Below are 22,792 nucleotides of genomic sequence, written 5' to 3' on the forward strand. Positions count from 1 at the left end.
GCCTCAGTTTCCTCATCTGTAAAATGAGCTGGTGAAGGAAATGGCAAATCACTCCAATAACTTTGCCAAGAAAACCCCAAATAGGGTCAAGAAGAGTTGGACACAACTGAAAATGACTGAACAACAATTATTACTTAGTACTAGTAGAAATATTAACAGAGTACATTCTCACAAATGCCTAACCACTAGGGAGATAGGTGGTGCAGTGATAAAACATTGGAGCTGAAGATCTGAGGTCAGAGTCAGTCTCAGACACTAATTAGCTTGATGGACCTTGAACAAGTCACTTAACCTCTTTTTGCCTCAGTTTCTTCATCTGTGAGATGGAGATAATACCATCAACCTCCCAGGGTTATTATGAGAATAAAATGAGAAACCTATAAAGTGCTCTGCAAACCTTAAAGTGCTATGCAAATGCTAGTATTATTACTAGTCCAGTGTCCTTCTACTATACCCTCTTTCTTTAGTAATTTAATGTAAAAACCAGAAAGGTTTTCCCAGTTTCAAGTCTACATAAAACTGCCACAAGGCTAATTTAAATCTCATCTCTCATCTTAAAACAGAGAACAGCTGCTTAGCGTCATCATATCTTCATATATTTAAGGCCTAAAGTAACTATAGCCTTCTTGACATAGAGATATTCTGAATAAAGTTGTTGGGAAATGTTATATTTGGATATGCCCCAATTATGTAGCAATTTCTTTGGGTACAGAAAAACTGAAAACAGATTCTGGCTCCTTTCTGTTATATTCCCAGTATCCTGTAATCAGTTCCTCCTACTATAATAACACTTCAAATTATCCTCAATTTATTATGATCATTAGCCTATTATAAATGTGCTCTGTAAAATGACTCTATAACATAATGTTTTCAAATCATAATTTTACATTTTCATGGTTTAAAAATCCTTTTTGTATCCATTTACATTGCTGATTTCTTAACTTCTATTTTGCTCTTCATATAAAAACGAAACAAATCTAAGTATAGGCAATAATTATTTGTCAACTGCAATACAGAAACTAGAAATATACAGCATTCCCAGAGGAAAGAGGATTAAGTATTTTTCCTTTCTCAAAATAAATTACTGTTTAACATTAATGCCAGACTTGAGTAAATAATCAGACAGATGATGAAAGTTAACATTTGGTTACAGAAGCATTTCATTAAAACAATCTTTTTCATCTGTCTTCATGTAGTTTTGGATTACCCCCATCTAAACCAGATGCTCTATTACATTCCTTTCTATTAATAGGCCAATCTTTTTCTGTACCTAAGACAATCACATTAAAAACTACATTATCTAACACTGAAACAGAATGAATTCTAAACTGAACTATATCAATGCACATGAGTCTCACTTTTAAATGTAACACTTTCTTTTTACTGCCAACAAGATAAATATCTATGTCTCAAGCTTTGGTACCTCCTAATAGTTGTGCCTTTTTCACATGAAACTTAACTATCACTATCATAATGTTAATAAAACCCAAAAAGGGATAAACGCAGGGAAACAGGAAAAGGACTGTTGCTGAACCACACAGACAAAAAAAAAAAAGAATTTCTTGAATTCCATTTCTAGTTGATTTTTAACAAATATAGCCTGAATTCACCAAACATTTAAGTACTTACTACGTGCAAGGTAGTGGACTAAGCAATGGTATTTCACATTCTATTTAGTGATGCTATCTTAAAATTTTTTTAAAGGGAATACTAAACCAGAACACTTAGTTTCTTGAGATTTAGAAATTTTTTCCTTTGCATTCTGTAATTATTTTAAGTACTGGGAATAAATTGGAAAAGCACAGAACACTTTACCCTTCATCATATGAATATATGTATTAAGTGAAACTTCAAATGTTAATTAAAAGAAATGGTTATTTAATAACAATTTAGAACATTCAAACAAAACATTAAAACTACCACCGAAGACAGATGTTTTGGTAGTTGTAAAGTACAAAGATCAATGTGCCAAGCATTGTGTTGTATCATGAAGATACAAAACCAAAAGGAAACTGATCCTGCCTTCTAAGGAACTTATGTTTTATTAGAGAAAAAATAACATGTACATATAAAAATAAATAAAAGTAATGTAGATGATGATGCTTGACCTGAGCTTTGAAGCAAAGAGTATGCTAGAAAACAGAAGTGAGGAGATGCAGTATTCCTAATACGGGGGTCAACCAGTGCAAAGGCTTAGAGACTGGAGATAGAGTGTGTGTATGAGGAACAACGGCAACAAGTTCAGTAACTTGCTCAACAACTTGCAAAGGCTTTGCAATGATATCAAGAACAAACACCTTAACCAAATATAGAGGGCCTGCCACAATTTAACTTTTCCAATTGCATTTCCCAGTGATTCCCAACATGGACTCTATATTTTTGCAAAGTCTGTCTCCTTGTTATCCATCAAAACATCATAATTTCCAAATACATCATGCTAATTCCCAACTCCAAAACTTTGCTCACTGGTGCCTCCTTCACCCAGAAGGCCTTTCTTTCCCCACTCTGCATATCCAAATCCAACCTGCTCTAAAATAAATTCTGTGGCTCACCCAGTCCACAATCTTCTTACTCAGCCCTGCAATTCTATGTTATTTATTGTTAACTGTTTCATGCCTATGTCTCATTTCCCCAATTAAACAGTAAATTCACGGAAAGCAAGTATCCAGAATACTCTTACAAACCTTCTGAGCTGCTCAAAATAAATACTGTATGAACAATTTTCAAATAACTACTAAAAAAATTTAAAAATCACTAAAAATATTAATTTGCATGCACAGAAAAACTACTCTAGAAATGTAAATAATTTTAAGCATTAAATTAATACATACCCTCTTTGAAACAAATCGACATTGTAGAACTTGTGCAGCTCCACAGAGAATTCTACCATTGCTTGGACTTCAGTCATTTTTAATTTTATACACAGAAGATAAAACTAGAAATGCCACTAGTTAAAAAAGAAAAAAAAAAGTTAATGATAAGTGGGGAAGAAAATCAATTCAAAAACAACTTGTTTTCAAATATTTGTTACATAAAAGAAATATGATCTACAGATATAAAATAAAAACTAAACAAAAGAATGCTAAGCGTCCAGCTCAATTTAACCAAATGCTACCAGAAAATTAAATATTTCTTTGTGTGTTCCCAAATATTGTGAAAATACAAAAATATTTTTCCTAGTCTCATAGATTAATAGACACAGCAAATCATTAGTAAAAGTTCAAGACTGTGTCTGTCTTCTAATATTAGCATCCTTAGGAATTTCAATTTATATTTTATTAAAACAAACTACCCATTACTCCCTTTCCAACTCTGTTGTGCATACAAACAGATCCCAGGATTAAGTGAAGAGACATTCAACTCCACGAATTTATAGAGTTTACTTCTAAGGGGAAGACAATTTTTAATCAATAATTTTAAAGAAAAAATAAATTTTAAAAGTTAGAATGAGAAAACAACATCCTGAGGCACTATTCTACATAAGCTATGTTCAAGAAAAATGTTTCACTCTTACCTCTTCTGATCAAAACTTCATTCTAATATATGAATTAGTGAATTTTTTTCTTCCAGTTATTTACTCTTACTAAAGGTACATTCTTTCCTATAAAAAGAAGAGAGATTACAAATAGTGATGGTATGAAAAAAACTGCTTTAAAGCATAGTTATGTTATTTGTATATGTATATATTGTATGTATGTGTTCTATAGGACTTTGGCCAAAGTTTTTATAGAAAAGACATTTCCCCCGCATAGCTTCACTGTTTTCATTATCAACTACCATATCTCTGTAAAGCAGAGCACAAGACCTGGCAGCTTCAAAGACCATCTCAGCTGAGTTCTGGAAGGCTTATCATCAGATTAAAATTTTCAGTTATATCACCTCTCAAAGGCCACTTACTAAAACCAAGAGAGTGCTGGCAAGCTGCATTGGTAGAGGGAGAATTCATTTTGAGAAACATCACAGCTCTTTGAAATATTAAAGTATCTCTACTAAGGGCTCACTTCTTTATGCTTCAAGGCATATGAGGCAAGGATTTTCTCTGGTGTGTTCAGTTTGGAAATTCCTGCCCACCCTAAAGCAAGAGAATGTTGGCTCATCTTTAAAATGGAAAATGAAGAATTCACCTTTTTACATGGAACCACCCAAAGAACAGAATAACATGAGATGCATGCTTTTGTGCTTCTATTTTTCATTTTTAAATTGCTGTTAGACATTTAAAAATATTTTGGTAAAAAGAAGCTGCCTGAAAATACCTGATGGTCAATGTTAAATATCATATACTGTTTCTAGCAGATGTTATCTTTAATCCTTAAAATAACTTCAGGAATTGGAAACGTCAGACTAGAAAGGCTTAATTAAATCTTCATCTCACAGAAAATCTTCCTCATCTCCCTCATAAAGATGTTGATTCAATCAGGTCCTCTCCTTCAAAAGCCCAGCTCATCTATGTCAGGGTTTTAAAGTTTTCAAACTGACATATACATTACCTCATAGGATTTGCACCAAAGCTCTGTAAGGTATGTAAATTAAGGCATTATTATCCCCATTTTATGAATAAGGATCTGAGGCTTCCAAGTTAAATGCCCAGATTCATACAACAAATAAATACCATAACTGAAATTTGAACTCAGTTCTCTCCTAACACCAGAGATTCATGTTCTTGCCACTACACCATGCTACTTGCTCCACAGGGGCCAAAGGATGTCTGAGGAAAGTAATCTTGGGCAGGCAACCTTTCTTACATTCCCTTGACTCGGAAGCCCAACTCCCTCAGTCGAGGATCAAAAGATACTTTGGGAAGAAAATTTGGAGAGGCACAGAACATGTTCATTCTATAACATGAACACTTTCTGAATTCTGCATGGAAAAAGCATAGGACATAGTTTTCCAAACCTGGTAATCTGGTTGGAAGGGCAAATGACATGCCTATGCTACTTTTTCCAGGAGCATCATTTTTATTCTAAGTACCCTATTTTCTCCCCAGGTCCACTGCAACTCTATATACTCATCACTTGGCCCATTCCACTGTGCCCTTTGGAATTCTTGTTCACCATCAACAAACTCTATGCACCCTTATGGTTTCAACTAACATTTCATAAGATGGTACAGTAGATACAAAGCTGGACCTGGAGGTCAAGAGGACCTAAACTTAAAGCCAGTCTCAGACACTTACTATGCATGAGACTTTGGGCAAACTCATTTAACCTATGTTTGTTTCAGTTTCTCCAACTGTAAAATGAGGATAATAACAGTACTTCCCAGGTATTCTCCAACCCTCCCATTAGGGCTGTCATGAGGATCAAAAGACTGGCACATAGTAGGTGCTATATAAATGCCCTTTCCCCACCTACTATGTGCCAGATATGCTTCTTCAGTAGCGAGGTTACAAATATAAAAGTTAGTCAGTACCCAGTCTAAAGGAGCTTACATTCTACCCATGGTGAAGGAACACCAAAATGTTCACAGAGAAATAAATATAAAATACTTTTGAAATAACTACAAAACAACTGGGGATGTAGGAGGGTGATGAAATTCCTTGAAGAAGGTCACATCTGAGGTAAGCCTTTTAGGGAACTAGGAGTTTCAAGGTGCTAAAGTGAGGAGAGAGAACATTCTAGTTGGAGAGGCATAGCCTTCACAAAGGCATGGAGATGAAAAGAATGACACATCTGGGGAACAGCAAGTAAGCCAGTTTGGCTGTAGCATCAAGTACAAGAAGGAGAGTAATTTATAAGTTGTCTGGCAAGATAGGCTGAAGCTGGATTATACAGGTCTTTAAAAACCAAATATGGGAGTATTTGCTTTTCATGATGTATATATCATTTCAAACTCATTATTTTAACATTTTCAATGACTTTGCTATCTGGCCAGTAGTCTTGCTCTTACATTCTCTGCCATCATCCTAGGGGATTTAGAAATATTGACAATCTCATAGCCTGACCATAAAAATCCCGACTTTTCTCAACTCTAACAAACTCACAGTCCATTCCACTTCATTCATAAATTGATGCATTCACATTCTCTTACTATTTACACATTCTCTTTACTATTTCTTGGCTAGAACTCTGGAGCTCTACTTCCTGAATACAAACTCCAAAACTTCTAACTGTCTCATTCTCTCATTCATATTAAACTTATTCTATGCTGTTGACCTTCAGTCCTTGATAGCCTTTGCGGCCTGATCTCCATTCTATTACTGAATCTGCCATTACTTGTGTTACCCAAGCTTGACTGGGTATAGCTTTTGACACGGCCAACAACAGCCTACCAGATACCCTCTCCTCTCTTGACTTCAGAGATACCACACGCTTCTAGTTATTTATTTTCCAGTAAATGCTCTTCCTCTGGCTTCTTGTCCTTTTTCAGATTCCTCAAAAAAAGGATTATGTTTATCAAGGTCTGTCATCAAGTTTCTACTTTCTACTCTCTCTTGAAAATGTTACTCATCCAACGGATTCACCTAGTACCTAAAGATGCCTCTCTAATCTTTATTTCCAGTTCTGACTTCTTCTGATCTCCAGATCTGTATTTTCAACTCAATGTCTAAAACGGCAGCTATTATTTTTCTCTCCAAATCTGTTCCTTCCCTTCCCTATTTCAGTATGTGGTTATCACCTTTCATTTGGTCTCCCAACTTTGTAACCTTGGGTTATCTCTGAATCTTGCCTCTGCCTGGTCTCTCATATATACTCACTTACTAGGTTCCATTGATTTCATCTCCACAACAGCTCTCTAGGCCCTCTGTAATCCCTCTATTATAGGCCTTCATTGGCAGAACAATTGCAAAAGACTCCTAAGAGTCCTCTAAGCCTACAAGCCATTGTGAAGATACTGTTGGCAGAATAATCTAAACAGAGATTTTGTTATATATACCTCTCAAAAACCTTTACTGATTTGCCATTACCTCCCCAGTAAAACTCAAAATCCTTGGTCTGTTTACTTGAGGCCCTCTGTTTTCTCTACTCAGTTGTTCTCTCATATTTCTCCAATTTCCCACTTTCTACATTCTAGCCAAACTAGACAATTTTAAGCTCACCAAACACATGCTACACTCTCACATGGCCATGCTTTTTGCTCAGCTGTGCCTTATGTTTGAATATCCTCTCAAAACTCACTCAAATGCCTTCTCCCCTAGGAAGACTTCTCTGAATTTCTCTAAATTGGCTAATAACTTTTCTTCTCAAAGCTCAGATAGCATTTCACTTTATTACTCCATTGATAAGTGTCATGTAATACTGTTTATTATAGCTATGCATGTTGATGTTGTATCCCTCTACTTGACTGTAAGCCTATGGATGATAAAAACTATATTTCTTCCAGTACCCAGAAGTTATATACATATATCAGGTATTTAATTGTTTTCTGTACTTTGTCCTGTTTGTATTTCCTCATCTATAAAAAGGATACCTTGCCATTACCTCACAGAACTGTTGTAATAATAAAAGTGAAATGACATAAAAGCTTTGGAAAGCTAAAAACAATTAAAATGTAAAATGGCATCAGTATTATTAGCAAAGGTACATTTTATTTTAAACAGTGTATGCATTCCTAAAGAGTTATATGCAATCTGAAAGTCACTATTTTAAATGATTATGATTGAGGCAGCTAGGTGGCACAATGAATAGAGCACAGGACCTGGAGTCAGGAGGACCTGAGTTCAAATTCAGCCTCAGACACTTGACACTTACTGGCTGTGTGATCTTGGGCAAGTCTCATTTAACCCCAATTGCCTTGTCTTCCCCCCTCAAAAAAAAAGTTTATGATTTCTGATACATTTCAAGGAATATTATGGTGGATCTTTTTGTAAAGCGGAGACTTTTAGAAGGCAAATTATCTATCGACAATTCTTTGGGAAGGGTGAAGAGAAGTAAATTTGAATTTTTTCACATTATGTACTTGTTTGCTTAAAGTAACACAATGATAATACATTTTTAAATCTAGAAGGAATGTTCCTACTGCCTACTAGTCATTTTCTGTGGTATTTTCTATACTGGAATCAAAATAACTAACTTCAATTCATGCCTCCTCCCCGCTTTACTCCCAAATGATTTCAAGTTTCTCACACTATTTTTAGTTTAAAAATAAACTTGTTTTTGATCTGGAATATGGTAAAACATTAACATCTCACATGACAAAGTGAAAACTTGACATTAACTATGGCATCATCTGTCTGTCTATCTCAGAGTTAATTTTAATTTAGTGGATGTAGTTCTGTCTACCACCAGACTCTGCAAACCTAAGTCATTTATTTAAGCAGTCTCTGAGCCTCCCATCCTCAATGCTTAAAAAAGGAGGAATAAGTCTGGCATTATATTATTTGCAACTCTACTTCTATACCTCCAATTCTAAGAAAGAACAAATTAATTTTCAATGTCTTATTCTTCCCTATCCAATCTCCAGTGTTTTCATTTCTCCTTCCTTTCTAAAGCGTACTTACAGTAAGGGAAGCAAAGTTAGCACCATAAAAGGAGTGTTAAAAAAGAGAGGAAAAATTAATATTCAAGTTTCTTTAAAAAAAAAAACACACTCCAATTTAATTCTTATCCTCCATTAAATCCTACTCTGGTGCTTCATCCTGTTGTGGAACTGATGCTGAATTCTCAAAAACTCTACCAGTACAGTGGGAGGTCTGTAAGATTCTATGCATGCTGAAAAGTCTCATACGCAGTCCTAGTTGCAGAGTCTGTCCTCAGACGACCAATATAGCTAACTATAGGGAGGATTATCATCAGTACATAGGCCGATAGGTCATAAAGTCTGTAGTTATGGCAAACCACCAAACAATGAAAAACTGAAAATGCCCCTCTTAATTCAGTCTTCTTCCAGTTTTACAGTGATGGTGGCACAGTAGTGAAAAAGTAGGGAAGAACATGATAAGAATTAGTTTTTGGACCATATATAAGCATTACTTTCACTAGCAGGTATTGTAAACTATGTCTTTGACTAATGGCTAAAAATTTGAGGCACCATTGGAATAATCCAAACATATTACTGATCATTTCATGAATAAAAGAAATTAGAAGATAAATAAGAGTTTCAGCTAAATGAAAGGATATCTCATAAATTACTTACAGAAGCAAGTGTTGGCAAAGTTGGTTTCATAGTGCACCCAAAAAAACTATCATTTCGCTTGTTTTTCTCACCATGAAGCTAAGCAAAAAGGGCATTACGAAGATGGTTACACCATCAACCTGGCCATTGATGTACAAATCACATATGAAATAGCTGCTTTCTTTAAGTCAACCCATCAACTAGTTAGAAGAGTTTAAAAAAATTAATACCAAACTAAAAGAATAAAGATGAGAAGACACTGAAAACACTAACAATAGTTTTAACCTGATCTATTCAAACAAGACAATAATACTGAGAAGATGGTAAATGGGAAAACACATACTGAATTTGATTATCACCATTTCTTAGAGGTTTATTTGGTATAAAACAGACACCACAACAAGGAGGCCAAAAAGAATCCACAAACTGCCTCTGCCAGCAAATATCTGAACTCCTCATGATGCAGTGAGGTGTAAAAGTCAAGAATAGTGGTTTAGAATATAATCTTGTTTGTAAAATTTTAAGGAAAAGAATAGTGGAAGATTATAAGTAGTATTGCCTTATAAAACAGCAAAAGCAAAAAGTTCACAGAAAGTTTCATGAAAGAACCAATCCACATCACCCCAAGAATTAAATGAAATTGGCAAGAGAACAACAAATAGAAAATGGAACAGATCCGTCAATGTGCGTCTAATGATTTGTTTTCATTATCAGCGGAAAAAAAAGTACATTTTCACCTTTCCAAAGAAACTTACCAGTTAATTTCTTAACCTCTTTGGATCTCAGTTTCCTCATGTATAAAATGAGGAGCTTGGACTCAATGACCTCTAAGATACCTTCCAGCTTTAAACCTGTGATCTTATCATAAGATGAAGTTGGCAAAAGTGGCTAAATTGTACCAAGTACACACTGAGAAATTATGTGAGGGCACCATAATATTCAAAGTATTAAAAGAATCATTTTCTAAGATATCTTAGGAAAGATAACAAATGAAAAAAAAAACACTCACAACAGTAATATCTAAGAAGACAAGTGGTAAAATATCAATAGCTACCTACCCGTATACAGTTATTTTCAAATTTGTATCAAGTATGAGTCATCTACAGTTGTATTAGATGTACTAAAGGGATCCTTAATAGAAGTGTGAGGAGACAGACAAGCTTCCACAAATGATTCTCTTAAATTCTCTTCCCTTTACAATTACACAGCTGACTGTAAGGCGTAGAGAAAACAAGGTGCCACTCTGTATACTATTTGTTGATTACTAAAAAAAAAAAACAAAAAAACAAAACCAAAACCAAAAAACCATGTAACTCAGAAGTGAAATGTAGACTTAAAAAATCTCCTACAATGAGGAAACTTCCATGCATACAAAAATGTAACCACAAACTATGCCCAAAGGGCAATCAAACTATGCATACCCTTTGATCCAGCAATACCACTACTAGGCCAGTATCCTAAAAAGATCATAAAAAAGGGGAAAAGAACCTATATGTACCAAAAATATTTATAGCAGCTTTCTGTGCTGGCAAAGAAGTGGAAATTGAAGTAATATCCATCATTTGGAGAATGGTTAAATAAGGTGTAATGGAATACCATTGTGCATGAAGAAATGATGAGCAGGCAGATTTCAGAAAAATCTGAAAACATTTATATGAACTGATGCAAAGTATAGGGAGCAGAAAAAGGAAAACATTATACACAGCAACAGTAACATTGTGTGATGATCAACTATGAATAAGTTAGCTCTTCTCAGCAACACAATTATCCAAGACAATTCCAAAAGACTCAATGAAAAATGCTATTCCACATCCAGAGAAACAACCGATGTAGTCTGAATGCAGATTGAAACATACTATTTTCACTTTTTGTGTGTGTGTTATTTTTTCTTTTTGGTCTGTTTCTTCTCTTACAACATGACTGATATAGAAATGTTTCACATGATTGTACATATATAACCTATATCAAACTGTTTACCATTTTAGGGAGAGGGGAGGGAAGGGGAGAAAATTTGGAACTCATTTTAAAAAAAATTGTCTTCACATGTAATTGGAAAAAATAAAATACTTGAAGAATATCTTACGCAAGATCCAAATGGAAGAATTTCCTATAAATGATGAGGTCCTTCATATTCTATAGTTAGTGGATAATAATACTGACTGTAACTAGTCTCAAAATATCACAGGGACTCTTCCATGATTATATAAAAAAAATTTGGCCAAACAGATGTCTCTTGTCCAGACTATGATATGCAGTCCACAGATTTTTGGACATCAGAACTCCTGTTCCTGTGACAGGAACTACCATTAACAGTGAGCTGGGCCCAGAATTGTGTAGGAGTAGTAGAGTATCTTGGAGTGCCTCTGGGAAGTGGCACTGCACTTTTAATTATCTTAGGCTATTTACTGGAGCAAAGACCCATTTTTAAAAAACAAATATTCTCGTGGCAATGCTGCATAGTTACATATCTGAGAACACCAAAATCTCTAAGGAATCATTGTGACAGGTGACACAAAGGTAATAAAAGTATGGTGGCTGTAGGCAGACTGTAGTGTATTTCCAATTATTAATTACACAAAGGAAGTTATAAGGAAATAAAGATTTGAAAAAAAGATATGGGTTGGTCGTGTGGCAGATAGATGGTCTAAGTGTGTTGCTGTTTACCTAAAATATAGAGAGACCTAGTAGGTTGCTTCCAGCTCACTGTGGAGAATATAAAGAAAAACAAGGATAAGAAACATACAAGATGAAAAAGCAGTGATAAGCTGAGATTTGCTTTGGCTGAGTAAATACCTATATGAGGAGTTCACATTCACAAAGTAATTCCTGATAAAAACTGTAAAAAAGAAATGCTTTAAAAGATAAAATGGTATAACATATATATACAAAAATTTTGGAATTAAAAGTCCTTTATGAATATAATGTATAAATATATAGATATACATGTGTGTATGATTTTATACACACACACACACACACACACACAAAGATTTCTCTGAGTCTTCTTTAAGCTTTTTATTATGTCTTCTATTTTAGAGGTGTAAACCTTGGTTAATCATTTCACTCCTCTCAAAAACTTTTCCCACTTACTCTACTAATGTAAAAATACAAATACATGTGCACATACGTATATGGGAGACAAAAATTTTAGAAATAAATACAGATGATGTACGTACACGTGTGAGTGCTTGAGAAAGACAAAATGGAACAGAAAAGGAACTGGCGAAATAAGTAGGGACAAATCAATCAATTAATCAACAAGCATTTATTATGCGCCAGACACTGTGCTAGGCACTGGGGATACAAAGGAAACAAATTCAATAGCCCTTTCTCTCAGGGAGCTTACATTCTGTAGAGAAGAGATACGTACACATTTAAATTCATACAAAATCAATATATACAAAATATGGAATACAAGGCAATTTTGTGGGGGGAGGCACTGAAACCAGAAATCAAGCAAAGTCTTACAGGAAGTGTCTGAATGAGCTCTGAAGAAACCTAAGAGGTAAAGGTGAGGAAAGAATACATTTTAGGCATGGGGGAGAACTCATGGGAGAGCAGATGGAATACTGTTTGAGAAATAACTAGGTCAGTTTGACTGGATCACAGAGTGCATGAAGAGAAGTGATGAATGAGGATGGAAAGGTAGACTGGAGCCAGGTTGTGGAGAAGCGCTCTAAATGCCACACAAAGAAGTTTATATTTTAAATTAGAGGTAACCGGGGCCACCAGAGTTTATCATGTAGACAAGGAAGTGACATGGTCAGATCAATGATGGATTGGGGAGATAAACGTGGGGCAGGCAAACCAATCAGGAGGTTATTGCAATAGGTAATGAGGGACTGAACCAGTGTGGTGGCTGTGTGAATGCAGAAGACTAGAGATGTGTAGACAGAAGTACTAAGACTTGGCAATTGAATAGATATGGGGGGGGGGGGCGGGGACGAAAGAAGACTCAATCAACAATCATTTATTAGGCATCTACTATGAACCAGGCATTGTGGTAAGTGCTAAAGATACAAAAACAAAAGTGAAACGGTCCCTGCCCTCAAGGAGCTTACATTCTAAAGGGGAGAGACAAAATGTAAGTAGACACAAAATGAGAAGTCAAGGATGGTGTCGAGATTGCAAACTCTTATAATTACTGACAGTAAGAACAGGGAAAGCAAGAGAGTACTTATAAAACTGTGCAAACCCTTTTAGCCCAAAGATCCCACTACTAGGAGCATATCCCAAAGGAAGTTAGTGAAAGCAACAACAATCACAAAAATCCATTCATACAAAAATGTTCATAGAATTAATTATGATAACAAAAAGCTAGAAACAAAATAAGTACAATTAGGAGAATGGTTAAAAAATGCTATGTGGATGTAACAGAATATATATTACCCCATCACAAGGAATATGACTAATTCAGAGAAAAAATAGGACAAATTATATGATGTGCTTAGTGAAGAAAGTAAAGCCAAACTAATATACACAAGCTCAAAAATTTAAATAAAGTCAACGCAGGCAAAAAAAAAGTGAGGGGAAAGTGAAAAGCTTATATTCTTTGTTATGATTACTTCTTTTTCAATACTTCCTCACTTGTTTTTGAAATATCACAGTATAAGAGCATACACAAAACAATAACAAGCATGTCCGAACATCATAAGTTTGGGTCCTCCTAATTTACTCCCAGCTTCCCTTAGCCTGCGAGTAATCAAATAACTCCCCAGATCCAAGGACAACTTTCTTTACCCAATAATAACAACACCTAAAGATAGGGAATGTCAATAAACTAGAGCACCCCCTATACCTCACTGGGAAAAAAAAAGTTCCTTATTTGAGAATGTGGTGGAATCATAACATCATAAAATTTAGGTCTGGAAGCAATTTGAAAGGATTGTCTAAATCCCTTTCATTTTTACAGATGAGGAAACAGAGACCCACGACAACAAAGTAACACCCAAAGTTACACTAGTTTTTTGTAAATTTAAAATGTAGATCATGTTAGGTCCTTGTGAACCTTCCGTCAAACTTTAACAAAGAATATTCATGCTATGGGTGAACTGTTTTTGAAGGGCTTGTCCACACCTGTCTGGGATGAATTCACTTGGGTGGTTGTGGCTACTAAGTTTTCTGCTGATATGTGTACACAAAATTCTGGCTTTAATTACAGCCAAAGTTGAGAGGTATAGCTGGTACATCTTGAGGACTACTATGTCTGGCTTCCTGCCGGCTGGTACAAACTTCCACTTAGCTAGAGAGTGCAACAGAATGTCTATTATCAGAAAATGAGTATGTGAGAACCCTATTACTTCCATCCACTCTGACTGACCACTTCTCACATCTTTTGTGTTCTACTTATTCTTGATCAAATACCCAGATACCTGGGTATTTGCTGACCTATGTCAACTTTATGGCTTTAATTCTGGCCATATATACTTACATACTATATCTTAGAAATACTGAACAATTTGAGCAGTAAGGGGAACCATCATAAAATATTCACTTTGGACTGGACCAGTAACCAAACCATGCTAGTTCAAGTGGCAACATATCACACAACATTCATCTTAAATAAAATCTAATTTTCCCTTTTCCCTGTAGCATCATGGAGTGGTTAGTTAATGCTACTAAAGTCAGTCATTCCATAGATCTTACAAAAGGGCATCTTGAGCATCCAGGACTGTGGGAAGTTATTGCCTAAAACTGGTATATGCCACAGTTCTTAGCTGTACTGATGTCCCACAACATTCCATCCTTAGTCCTCTCCTTTTCTATACTACTTCACTGGCGATCTCATCAGCTCCCATGGATTTAATTACCATCCCTATGCTGATTCTCAAACCTACTTGTCCTAACCAGACCTCCAATTTCACATCTCCAACTCCCTGGCAGACATCTCAAACTGGATGTCTAGCAGACATCTCAAACTCAATATGACTAAAAGCAAACTCATTATCTTTCCCCCAACTTCCCCCTTCTCCTCCACACACCTTTCTTATTACTACAGAGGGTAACACCATCCCCCCAGTACCTCAGGCTTGCAACCTAGGTGTCATCCTCCTCACAACCATTCACTCTCCATAGCCAATCTGTTGCTAAGGCCTGAGTTTCACCTTTGCAACATCTCTTGAATACATAACCTTCTCTCCTCTAACACCACTACCACCCTGGTGCACCCCATCACTTCACGCCTAGACTACTGCAGCAGCCTGCTGGTGGATCTACCTGCCTGAAATTTCTACTCACTCCAATCCACCCTCTATTCAGCAACCAAAGTGATTTTCCTAAAGGGCAGGTTCAACTATGTCACAATACTCCCACTCCCACCCCCACACCTCAATTCAAGAAACTCCAGTGGTTTTCTATCACTTCTAAGATCAAATACAAAATCCCCTTTTTTTGGCATTCAAAGCCCTTCATAATCTAGCCCGCTCCCACCTTTCCAGTGTTCTTATACTTTGTTTCCTGCCATGAAGTTTTCAATTTAGGGATGCTGTTCTCCTTGAAATTCCATGAACAAAACATTCCACCTCTCAGCTCCAAGCACTTTCTCTGGCTGCCTCTCATATTCAGAGGGCTTTCCCTACTCATTTCTGCCTACTGATTTTCCTGGCTTCCTTTAAATTCCAACTAAAATCCCATCTTCTACAAGAAGACTTTCCCAACCCCTCTCAATTCTAGTGCTCTGTTAATTATTTCCCATTTATCCTGTATATAGCCTATCTGTACAGATTTGTTTGCTTGTTGTCTCCCCAATTAGATTGTGAGCCCCTTGAGAGTAGAGGCTGTTTTTGGTTCCTTTTCAATCCCCAGCATTTAGCACAGTGCCTGGCATATTGTAGACACTTAATAAATGTTCGCTAACTGACTGAACCCACTCCAATACCAGGATTATCAGTATATGTTTAACAGCCCAAGCATAGAAGCTGCCCCCACATAGGCTGTTCAATTATACTGTATCAATCTAGGCCCAAAAGCCCCAATTTCAGTCAAATCTACTCACACTGACGCATACCAGTTATGGTAATTCTTAGAAAACAAAATGAAAAAAAAAAAAGGAAGGCAAGATTCATCACATCCCTCCTCCTCCTTTGCAAGAGTCCTAGTGTTATTTGTACAAATAAAACATGGGGAGAGAATTATAATTCTGCCATAACTATAATTTATCACCATTGCTCACCTTACTACACTATTTTGGGACTTCTCTGACTGACTTGTCCATCATGTCACTGTATTAGGTACCTCCCCCCCCCAATTTTGAGCTTCCTTTTGTGTTTTGTCTTCCCCCATTAGGCTAGAAGCTCCTTGAGGGACTTCCCTTTTTTTCTTTATATCCCCAATATTTGTACAGTACCTGGTACAGAGTAGGTGCTTAATAAAGCTGTATACTTGTTGCTTTGCTATACGCCTATACACACATATTTTAGCGAGGTGGGGAGTTCTAATAAATGCTTCTGGGAATCGAAGGTGAATCTATTTATTACTTTCAACATCAGGAAGCTAAATAATAGTTAACAAATTGAGACAGGCCTTTTGGCTGGGATTACCATCCTATTTTGCTTCCATGCTTAAAAGCAGCCTGATATAGTAGAAAGAATCCTGGAAATGGAATCAGAAAGATCTGGGTTCAAGGTCTTGACTGACTGGAAAAGACTTTCCACCTATATAATCATGGGCAAGTCACAACCTCTCTTAAGTCTCAGTTTCCTCATCTGTAACATGGGGATAAATCACACCCATAGTATTTATCTTAAAGGGGTTCTGTGAGGCTCAAAGGAGATATTGTATGAAAAGGACTTCGCAAACCTTAGCTCTATATAAATGTTAAGTACACCCACACTATGTCCCCAGTCTTTGTTGTAACTGACTCATCAATCCCAAACTACATCTTCCAAGTCTTTAATCACTAATGGTAGTTCATAAATGGAAATCACAGAAAGAATTATCATTCCTAAGGAGGTGAAATGGGAGCCAGTATACAATGGGCATGTTACAGAATTGGTAGAGGCTTTCCATTAATATCATCCCACCAAATCACAACCCGAAGAAAGATTCTGGGGAGGAAGGAGGCTTGAGGCCATGTCATTACTGAGTAAGGGGAAGAGAAGAAAGACATGGTCAGAACCACAATAGCCTATCAGTGCATGAGAGAAGGGTTGGTGGGGGGTGGGGTGAGTAAAAAATAGAGTCCATAAGGGACTGAAGTTTTAGAGAGAGGATGAGGAGGAAACTACAGAAATGTCAATTCTCCTGGTCTGATACTGACTTCCTAGCCTGAATCTCTATTCCAGTAACTCATTTTTTTTGATCCTCTTAGTCCTCTGGAATTCCATATACAAAAGAAACACTAGGAATAGTTTGGCTATGTTAGGTTCCCAATTTATCTATCGCCCTGCACTCCAGGGTGTTTATAACTGTAGAAATACCTCTGAAGAGAACAAGTAGATTTTAAAAATAATCCTCTTTTTAAGAGGAAATACACACACACACACACACACACACACACACACACACACACATAAATGAGAAGAGCAATAATGATTCACAAATTATATTTTAAAGGGCTGCAACAAATTTTTCTTTTAATGCAGAGATTTCCTTGTGCCTAATGGAGCTCCATCAAAGAATTATTGAATTGATAAGGTATATTCTAAGGTAATAAAGAGGTGAGATTTTTCCATCAGAGGTATGGGAGGGGGGAGAGAAGAGGACAGAATCCAAAACCCTAGATCCCAGTAAGAATAAAAGCAAAAATTATCCCAAATTACCATTTAATCAAAAATTTAAATGGCCACTGAACTTGTTAAATGGTTGATATTCTTCATGTAATTAATATTATTCCTTAATTTAAAAATCTCCAAGCAAATCCCAGCAAAAGGGACAACAAATTTTAAAAATCAATTTCCAATTAAGCTCATATTTCTTAAATTTGGATTTAAAAGATGATATTGTCCTTCAAAAGGCAAATGTCATTAGTGCTTCTGAAATCAGAAATAATATTTGAATATATCATTCCTCTCAAAATAACTGCTGCCTATAACATCATTTCACCTAATAGCATGTTTTGCTGAAACCAATTAAGGACATTTTAGGTGGGGTATGCCAGTTTGCTTTTTTCCTAACATGAAAATGATGTTACTTTTGGCTACATACTCATAGTAACATGGATAAGGAAATCCACAAATCAAACCAAAATTGTACTTCCTAGGTAAGTGTTAAACAAATCTTACTGCTTTCTAAAGTCTTGCTCTAATGGCTCATCTTGGCATGGAGATAATTCTTAGTTCTTAAAGGTTATGCCAACAGCACACAAGAAGTGGAAGACTCCACCAATCTAGAAAAGCTTAAGTTTTAAGTTTGGTAAGGGATTGTGTGTCTATATCTGAGGACCACCCAAATGGGGTTCAGAGAAGATCATCATTCTTCTGAAGGTGGGCTACCATGTGATGAATCTTTTTGTCCATGGTAACTGATGAAGACTGTCTAGTAGGGCAAAGACCACCTGCGATTTTGATGGTGGAGGGAGTAACCGAACCAATGAAACTACAGATAATCTGTTGTATTAAAGAAAATCTTAGGAATTGCTTTAAATAGTACATTTATAAATCATTAACTGCTTGTATGTGACATCTTAGGAAATAGCTAGAGAAACTCAATTTCATCTTTTTTTTTAATCTGACAGTTAATGAAAATGTAAGTTGACTGGTGGCGGGGGGGGGGGGGCAGGAAGGAATCCAGTTTACAAAAATTAATTTAAACAAAAATTTTTAATATAAGTGCTGTCCAAAACAAGGTGTCTTGTATCGGAATCCAGAATATTTTGTATCTAAGTAGTGTTATCTTATAGGCACTGAGCAGCTAGCTACCTGCCCTTTTTTCTATATTGATGGAGTCAAGATTAGCTGCTTCAAACATCTTAGAGGGTGTAGACTTTAACAAAATACTAAAATCTAAAATACTGCCCTGAGATCTTATGGCATAAATAAAAAACATTTCTCCCAAATGGTCACAACTGCATCACGACAGTCCAAAAACAATGCCCTGATAATTTTTTGGGTCCAGATCTGTGATTTCATTAGCATAGGGAACTATCACTGCAGAAACTTCCTCCAAGGGAGATGAGCAAATGTTCTGCAATGTATGATCTTAAGAGAGTTGCTGAGGACACTGAAAGGTTAAGTGCCTTGCCCAGAGTCAGATAGCTAGAATAGGGGTGTGGGGGGATGTTAGGCTGCCTCATACCTGGGGCATCATAATCCACATTTTGAAAATTCCACCCCCAGAAAAATGCTTCCCTATTTGAGTTATCAATAGTATTTACACTGAGGCAATTTTTATTCAAAATAATGTAAACAGCTTTCTAGACCATAATACAAAATATAAATTCAATTTATAACACAAATAGTCAACACAAAAGAGTGTAGGGACCCTGAGAGGAAGCTATCCTAGTGGATAGGAAGGTCTCAGCCAAAAGATCATCTCGAAAAATAGAAAGAACAGAAAGGCACAAATATAATGGAAGTATCAACTCCTCAGTGCATAGGAATAGCAGATTTTAAAAAGTTGCTGAGAAAAAAAAATGTTCCTAACCCAATCAAGGAAGTCAAATTTCTATTAGTTTCACTGGCCTGGCCCTACAATGAAATGTTTTCACTGTCTCTACCCTTCCCTCCTTTCCCAGTGGACAACTGAGGCTTCTCTACGAACTTTGTTATATTTTTTAAAGCATATGATTAACTCATGCTTTTGTATCAACTGTATTACTGGTTCAAGGGACTGAAAATTCTGCTATTAACTTAATGGAAAGGTACCACTGACAATCTTAGAAAAAGAGAACAATTATGTAGGTTTCTTATTCCCCTGAGTACAATAAATACCCAATCTTGCCTCTCTTGAGGTCAATGGTAGTTAAGGATCAGGGTGGTTTTGAAACCTCTCATTCCCTGCTCCTGAGACAACACTGATGGCAGAGCAAAGTATAGTTTTGCCAGATCTAAAGTTGCCTTTGCCAATATAGAATTGGCAAGCTTATACTTTTACAGCTTTGACCTCAGGGCATAGATTACTCTGAGATGTTTACAGTCAGCAGTACTTCTAATTGAAGTCTAAGACTTACTGGCAACTTGTGAAGATTACAGAGGGCAGGTGTCACAGATACTAAAGTATAAAAACAGGTGAATCCTAAAAAAACAACTTAAAGGAAATTTCAATAAAAAATATAAACTACCTGTACAACTGAGCAAGTAAGCTATTTTTTGGGATGCAGATAGAGAGGCATTACAGAATACTGTCTGGGTTAGAGATGAATATTGACACATAATTCAGAAGAGAATTCAGAATACAGGAAGTATCTCATAATGGGTGATCTGAGTCTGTGAAAGACAACAGACTACTTACAAGTTATTCAAAATGCTTCCCTACTTAATTATAATGACATCAACCAAAATAAATAACAATAAGAAATGGGAGCACAGTATCTAAAGTAGAAATCCAATATCTATTTCAGTGATGTTAATATTTCTAGGCAAAAATGCCTATGCTGAAAGAAAAAAAGACAAGTGGACTTTTAAAAACCTTGTTGCTTATTAATAAGTATAATATAGGTTCAAAGTTTAAAACCTGCACCATTCCCAGTGCCATTTTGTTTTTATAAATGGCAAATATTATGGAACAGCCCCACCTTCTTACATTCCAAAGAATTCCCAGTTTGCCTAACAATTTATATTTTATAATATAGCAAAAATCAATGGAATCATAAAAAATTCTTTCCATCTACTCTTGCTTTTCTTCTTTTTCCTTCCACACTTTGTTCTAAACTGTCACTACCAAAACAAAATTTAAAAAGCATCTATTATTTCAACTCTATCCACATGTAGCCATTTCTTTAAAAACAAAGGGAAAAGCTCATTTTAAAACTTAATTTTCAAGTAGACTGCCCTAACTAGTAGAACCATGGCAAGGACTTATTTTCCATTTTCACTTAACCTCGCATTTCTCATATCTCATTTCTCTGCCCCTAAAACACTCAAAAAGGAAAAAGAAGCCAAAAATTATTAAAATGTAAAATATAAGAATATGTCTACCGTATGCAAACTCCCAGAGGATGAAGGGTTTATCTGTCTAAATTCTGAATGCCATAGTGTTTAGTTAATAATCACATCAAATGTATTAATCTAATATAATCTTGTCAGCAGAAAGGACACTATCTGAAAATATACAAGTGCCATCAGAACAACCTCAAATATTTTTGCTGTCTGAATCAAAAATGAGTATCTGAAGTCTACCTTGATCTACATGCCACTTGAGTAACCTGACTGCTAGCCTAAGAATTCTAAACCATTAAGCTCTCATAAAGCATTTTGTCTATATATTCAACTGGTTATCCTTCATAAACTACCATGAGATTAGTGAGTGGCAATCATTATTATCTATCTGCATTTTACAGGTAGTGAGACAGAGACACAGAGAGGTTAAGTGGCTTCGACAAAGTTATATAATAAGTCATAATTACAATTCAAATCTCTTGACTAGTTTTGTGCCAGTTCCACCATGTTATTCCACTGTAATAGCTACAGATTAGTAGGGTTGCTTACTAAGATGTCAACAGAAGACATATAAGCATATGACTTTATGCATATTTAAAAGTAAAGATGGCTGGGCTTTTTAAGAGAGAAACTGGCTTCCTTCAGGAGCATCAGTTTAAATATATAAACTCAAAAAACCCAAAATTAAGTAAAACCTAAAAAATTCGGGGGTTCCCTACCATATCTACTACTACACATAATACTGGCTGGTTCTTCTAAGATGTTTGATTTAATGGCAATGGGTTGGAAGTTGTGTGTTTTCAACTTATTTCCAGTTATGCTTCTGATTCATTTTGTCTCTCTTTATAAGGAACCAACACTTCTGTCTTTGCTTTTCTCTCTATAAAACAGGAACAAAAGAAAATAATTCCTACTTTACAAAGGTATTTTGAGGAAGAAAATGCTGGTTGTAGAATACTTAAAACTACCACATGAAATGTGTAGTGATACAGGTAGTCTTCAGGTCTATTTAATAACAAACACTTTAACAAAAGCAGAAACTGGCTATAAATTATTTAAAAACACCTGAATTTATCAAGCTATTGAGAAAAAAATTTTAAAACAACCTATAAAGATTGTTTCAAAAATTAGGTACTCTACTTTTTGGTTTTACTGGAAGATTTTTTTTTTAATAAAAAGTTTAGAATCTAACCATACAACAAAAGTCTACATGAGAAAAGCAAAAAAGAAAAAAAAAGCTCAAAGGTTGTACCGACTCTAAACTGAACGAATTCAGAAATATTTACATGTATTTTCTGACTTCCCAAACTTCAGTCTTATTCAACAAGCAAAGCATTTACACTTAATGGGAACTACATGTATTTGCTAATCCCCAGGAAACAGTGAGAATAATTTTAAGATTAACTGAAAAAACAAATGTTCAAAATGTACAGTATGTCAAATTAAAGGCAACGATGGATTTTACAAAATGAATCGTGGAGCATTCAACAGCAGGTAAAATGCTGAACGTTTCCTCTTCATCAAGAACAATAAATTATTTCACAATAGTTGTGGAATGTATTTTTTGGAGGTGGGGATGGATCAACCTTTACCCAACCATAATTTGTTAGTTTACAATTTCAGCAACCCGTGCAATATGCACGCCATGTTACTGTTACATGTTACAATGTTACTGGCACGCCAAATAAGTATACTCCTTAACTATT

At 35.7% G+C, this 22,792-nt stretch overlaps 1 protein-coding gene across 2 annotated transcripts in view; it reads right to left on the minus strand.

The window, feature by feature from the left end:
• FAM135A (family with sequence similarity 135 member A) overlaps window positions 1–22,792 on the minus strand; it is a 109,968-nt gene that overhangs the window by 85,544 nt on the left and 1,632 nt on the right. For both annotated transcript variants that reach the window (XM_036766677.1, XM_036766678.1), the window contains exons 2-3: window positions 3,515–3,601; window positions 2,832–2,947 (exon numbers count right to left, since the gene is read on the minus strand). In XM_036766677.1, coding sequence (XP_036622572.1) covers window positions 2,832–2,908 — 77 coding nt within the window. In that variant the 5' untranslated portion in view covers window positions 2,909–2,947; window positions 3,515–3,601. The remainder of the gene's footprint in view (window positions 1–2,831; window positions 2,948–3,514; window positions 3,602–22,792) is intronic.

Source organism: Trichosurus vulpecula, chromosome 7 (genome assembly GCF_011100635.1).
Source record: "Trichosurus vulpecula isolate mTriVul1 chromosome 7, mTriVul1.pri, whole genome shotgun sequence".
NCBI lineage: Eukaryota > Metazoa > Chordata > Mammalia > Diprotodontia > Phalangeridae > Trichosurus > Trichosurus vulpecula.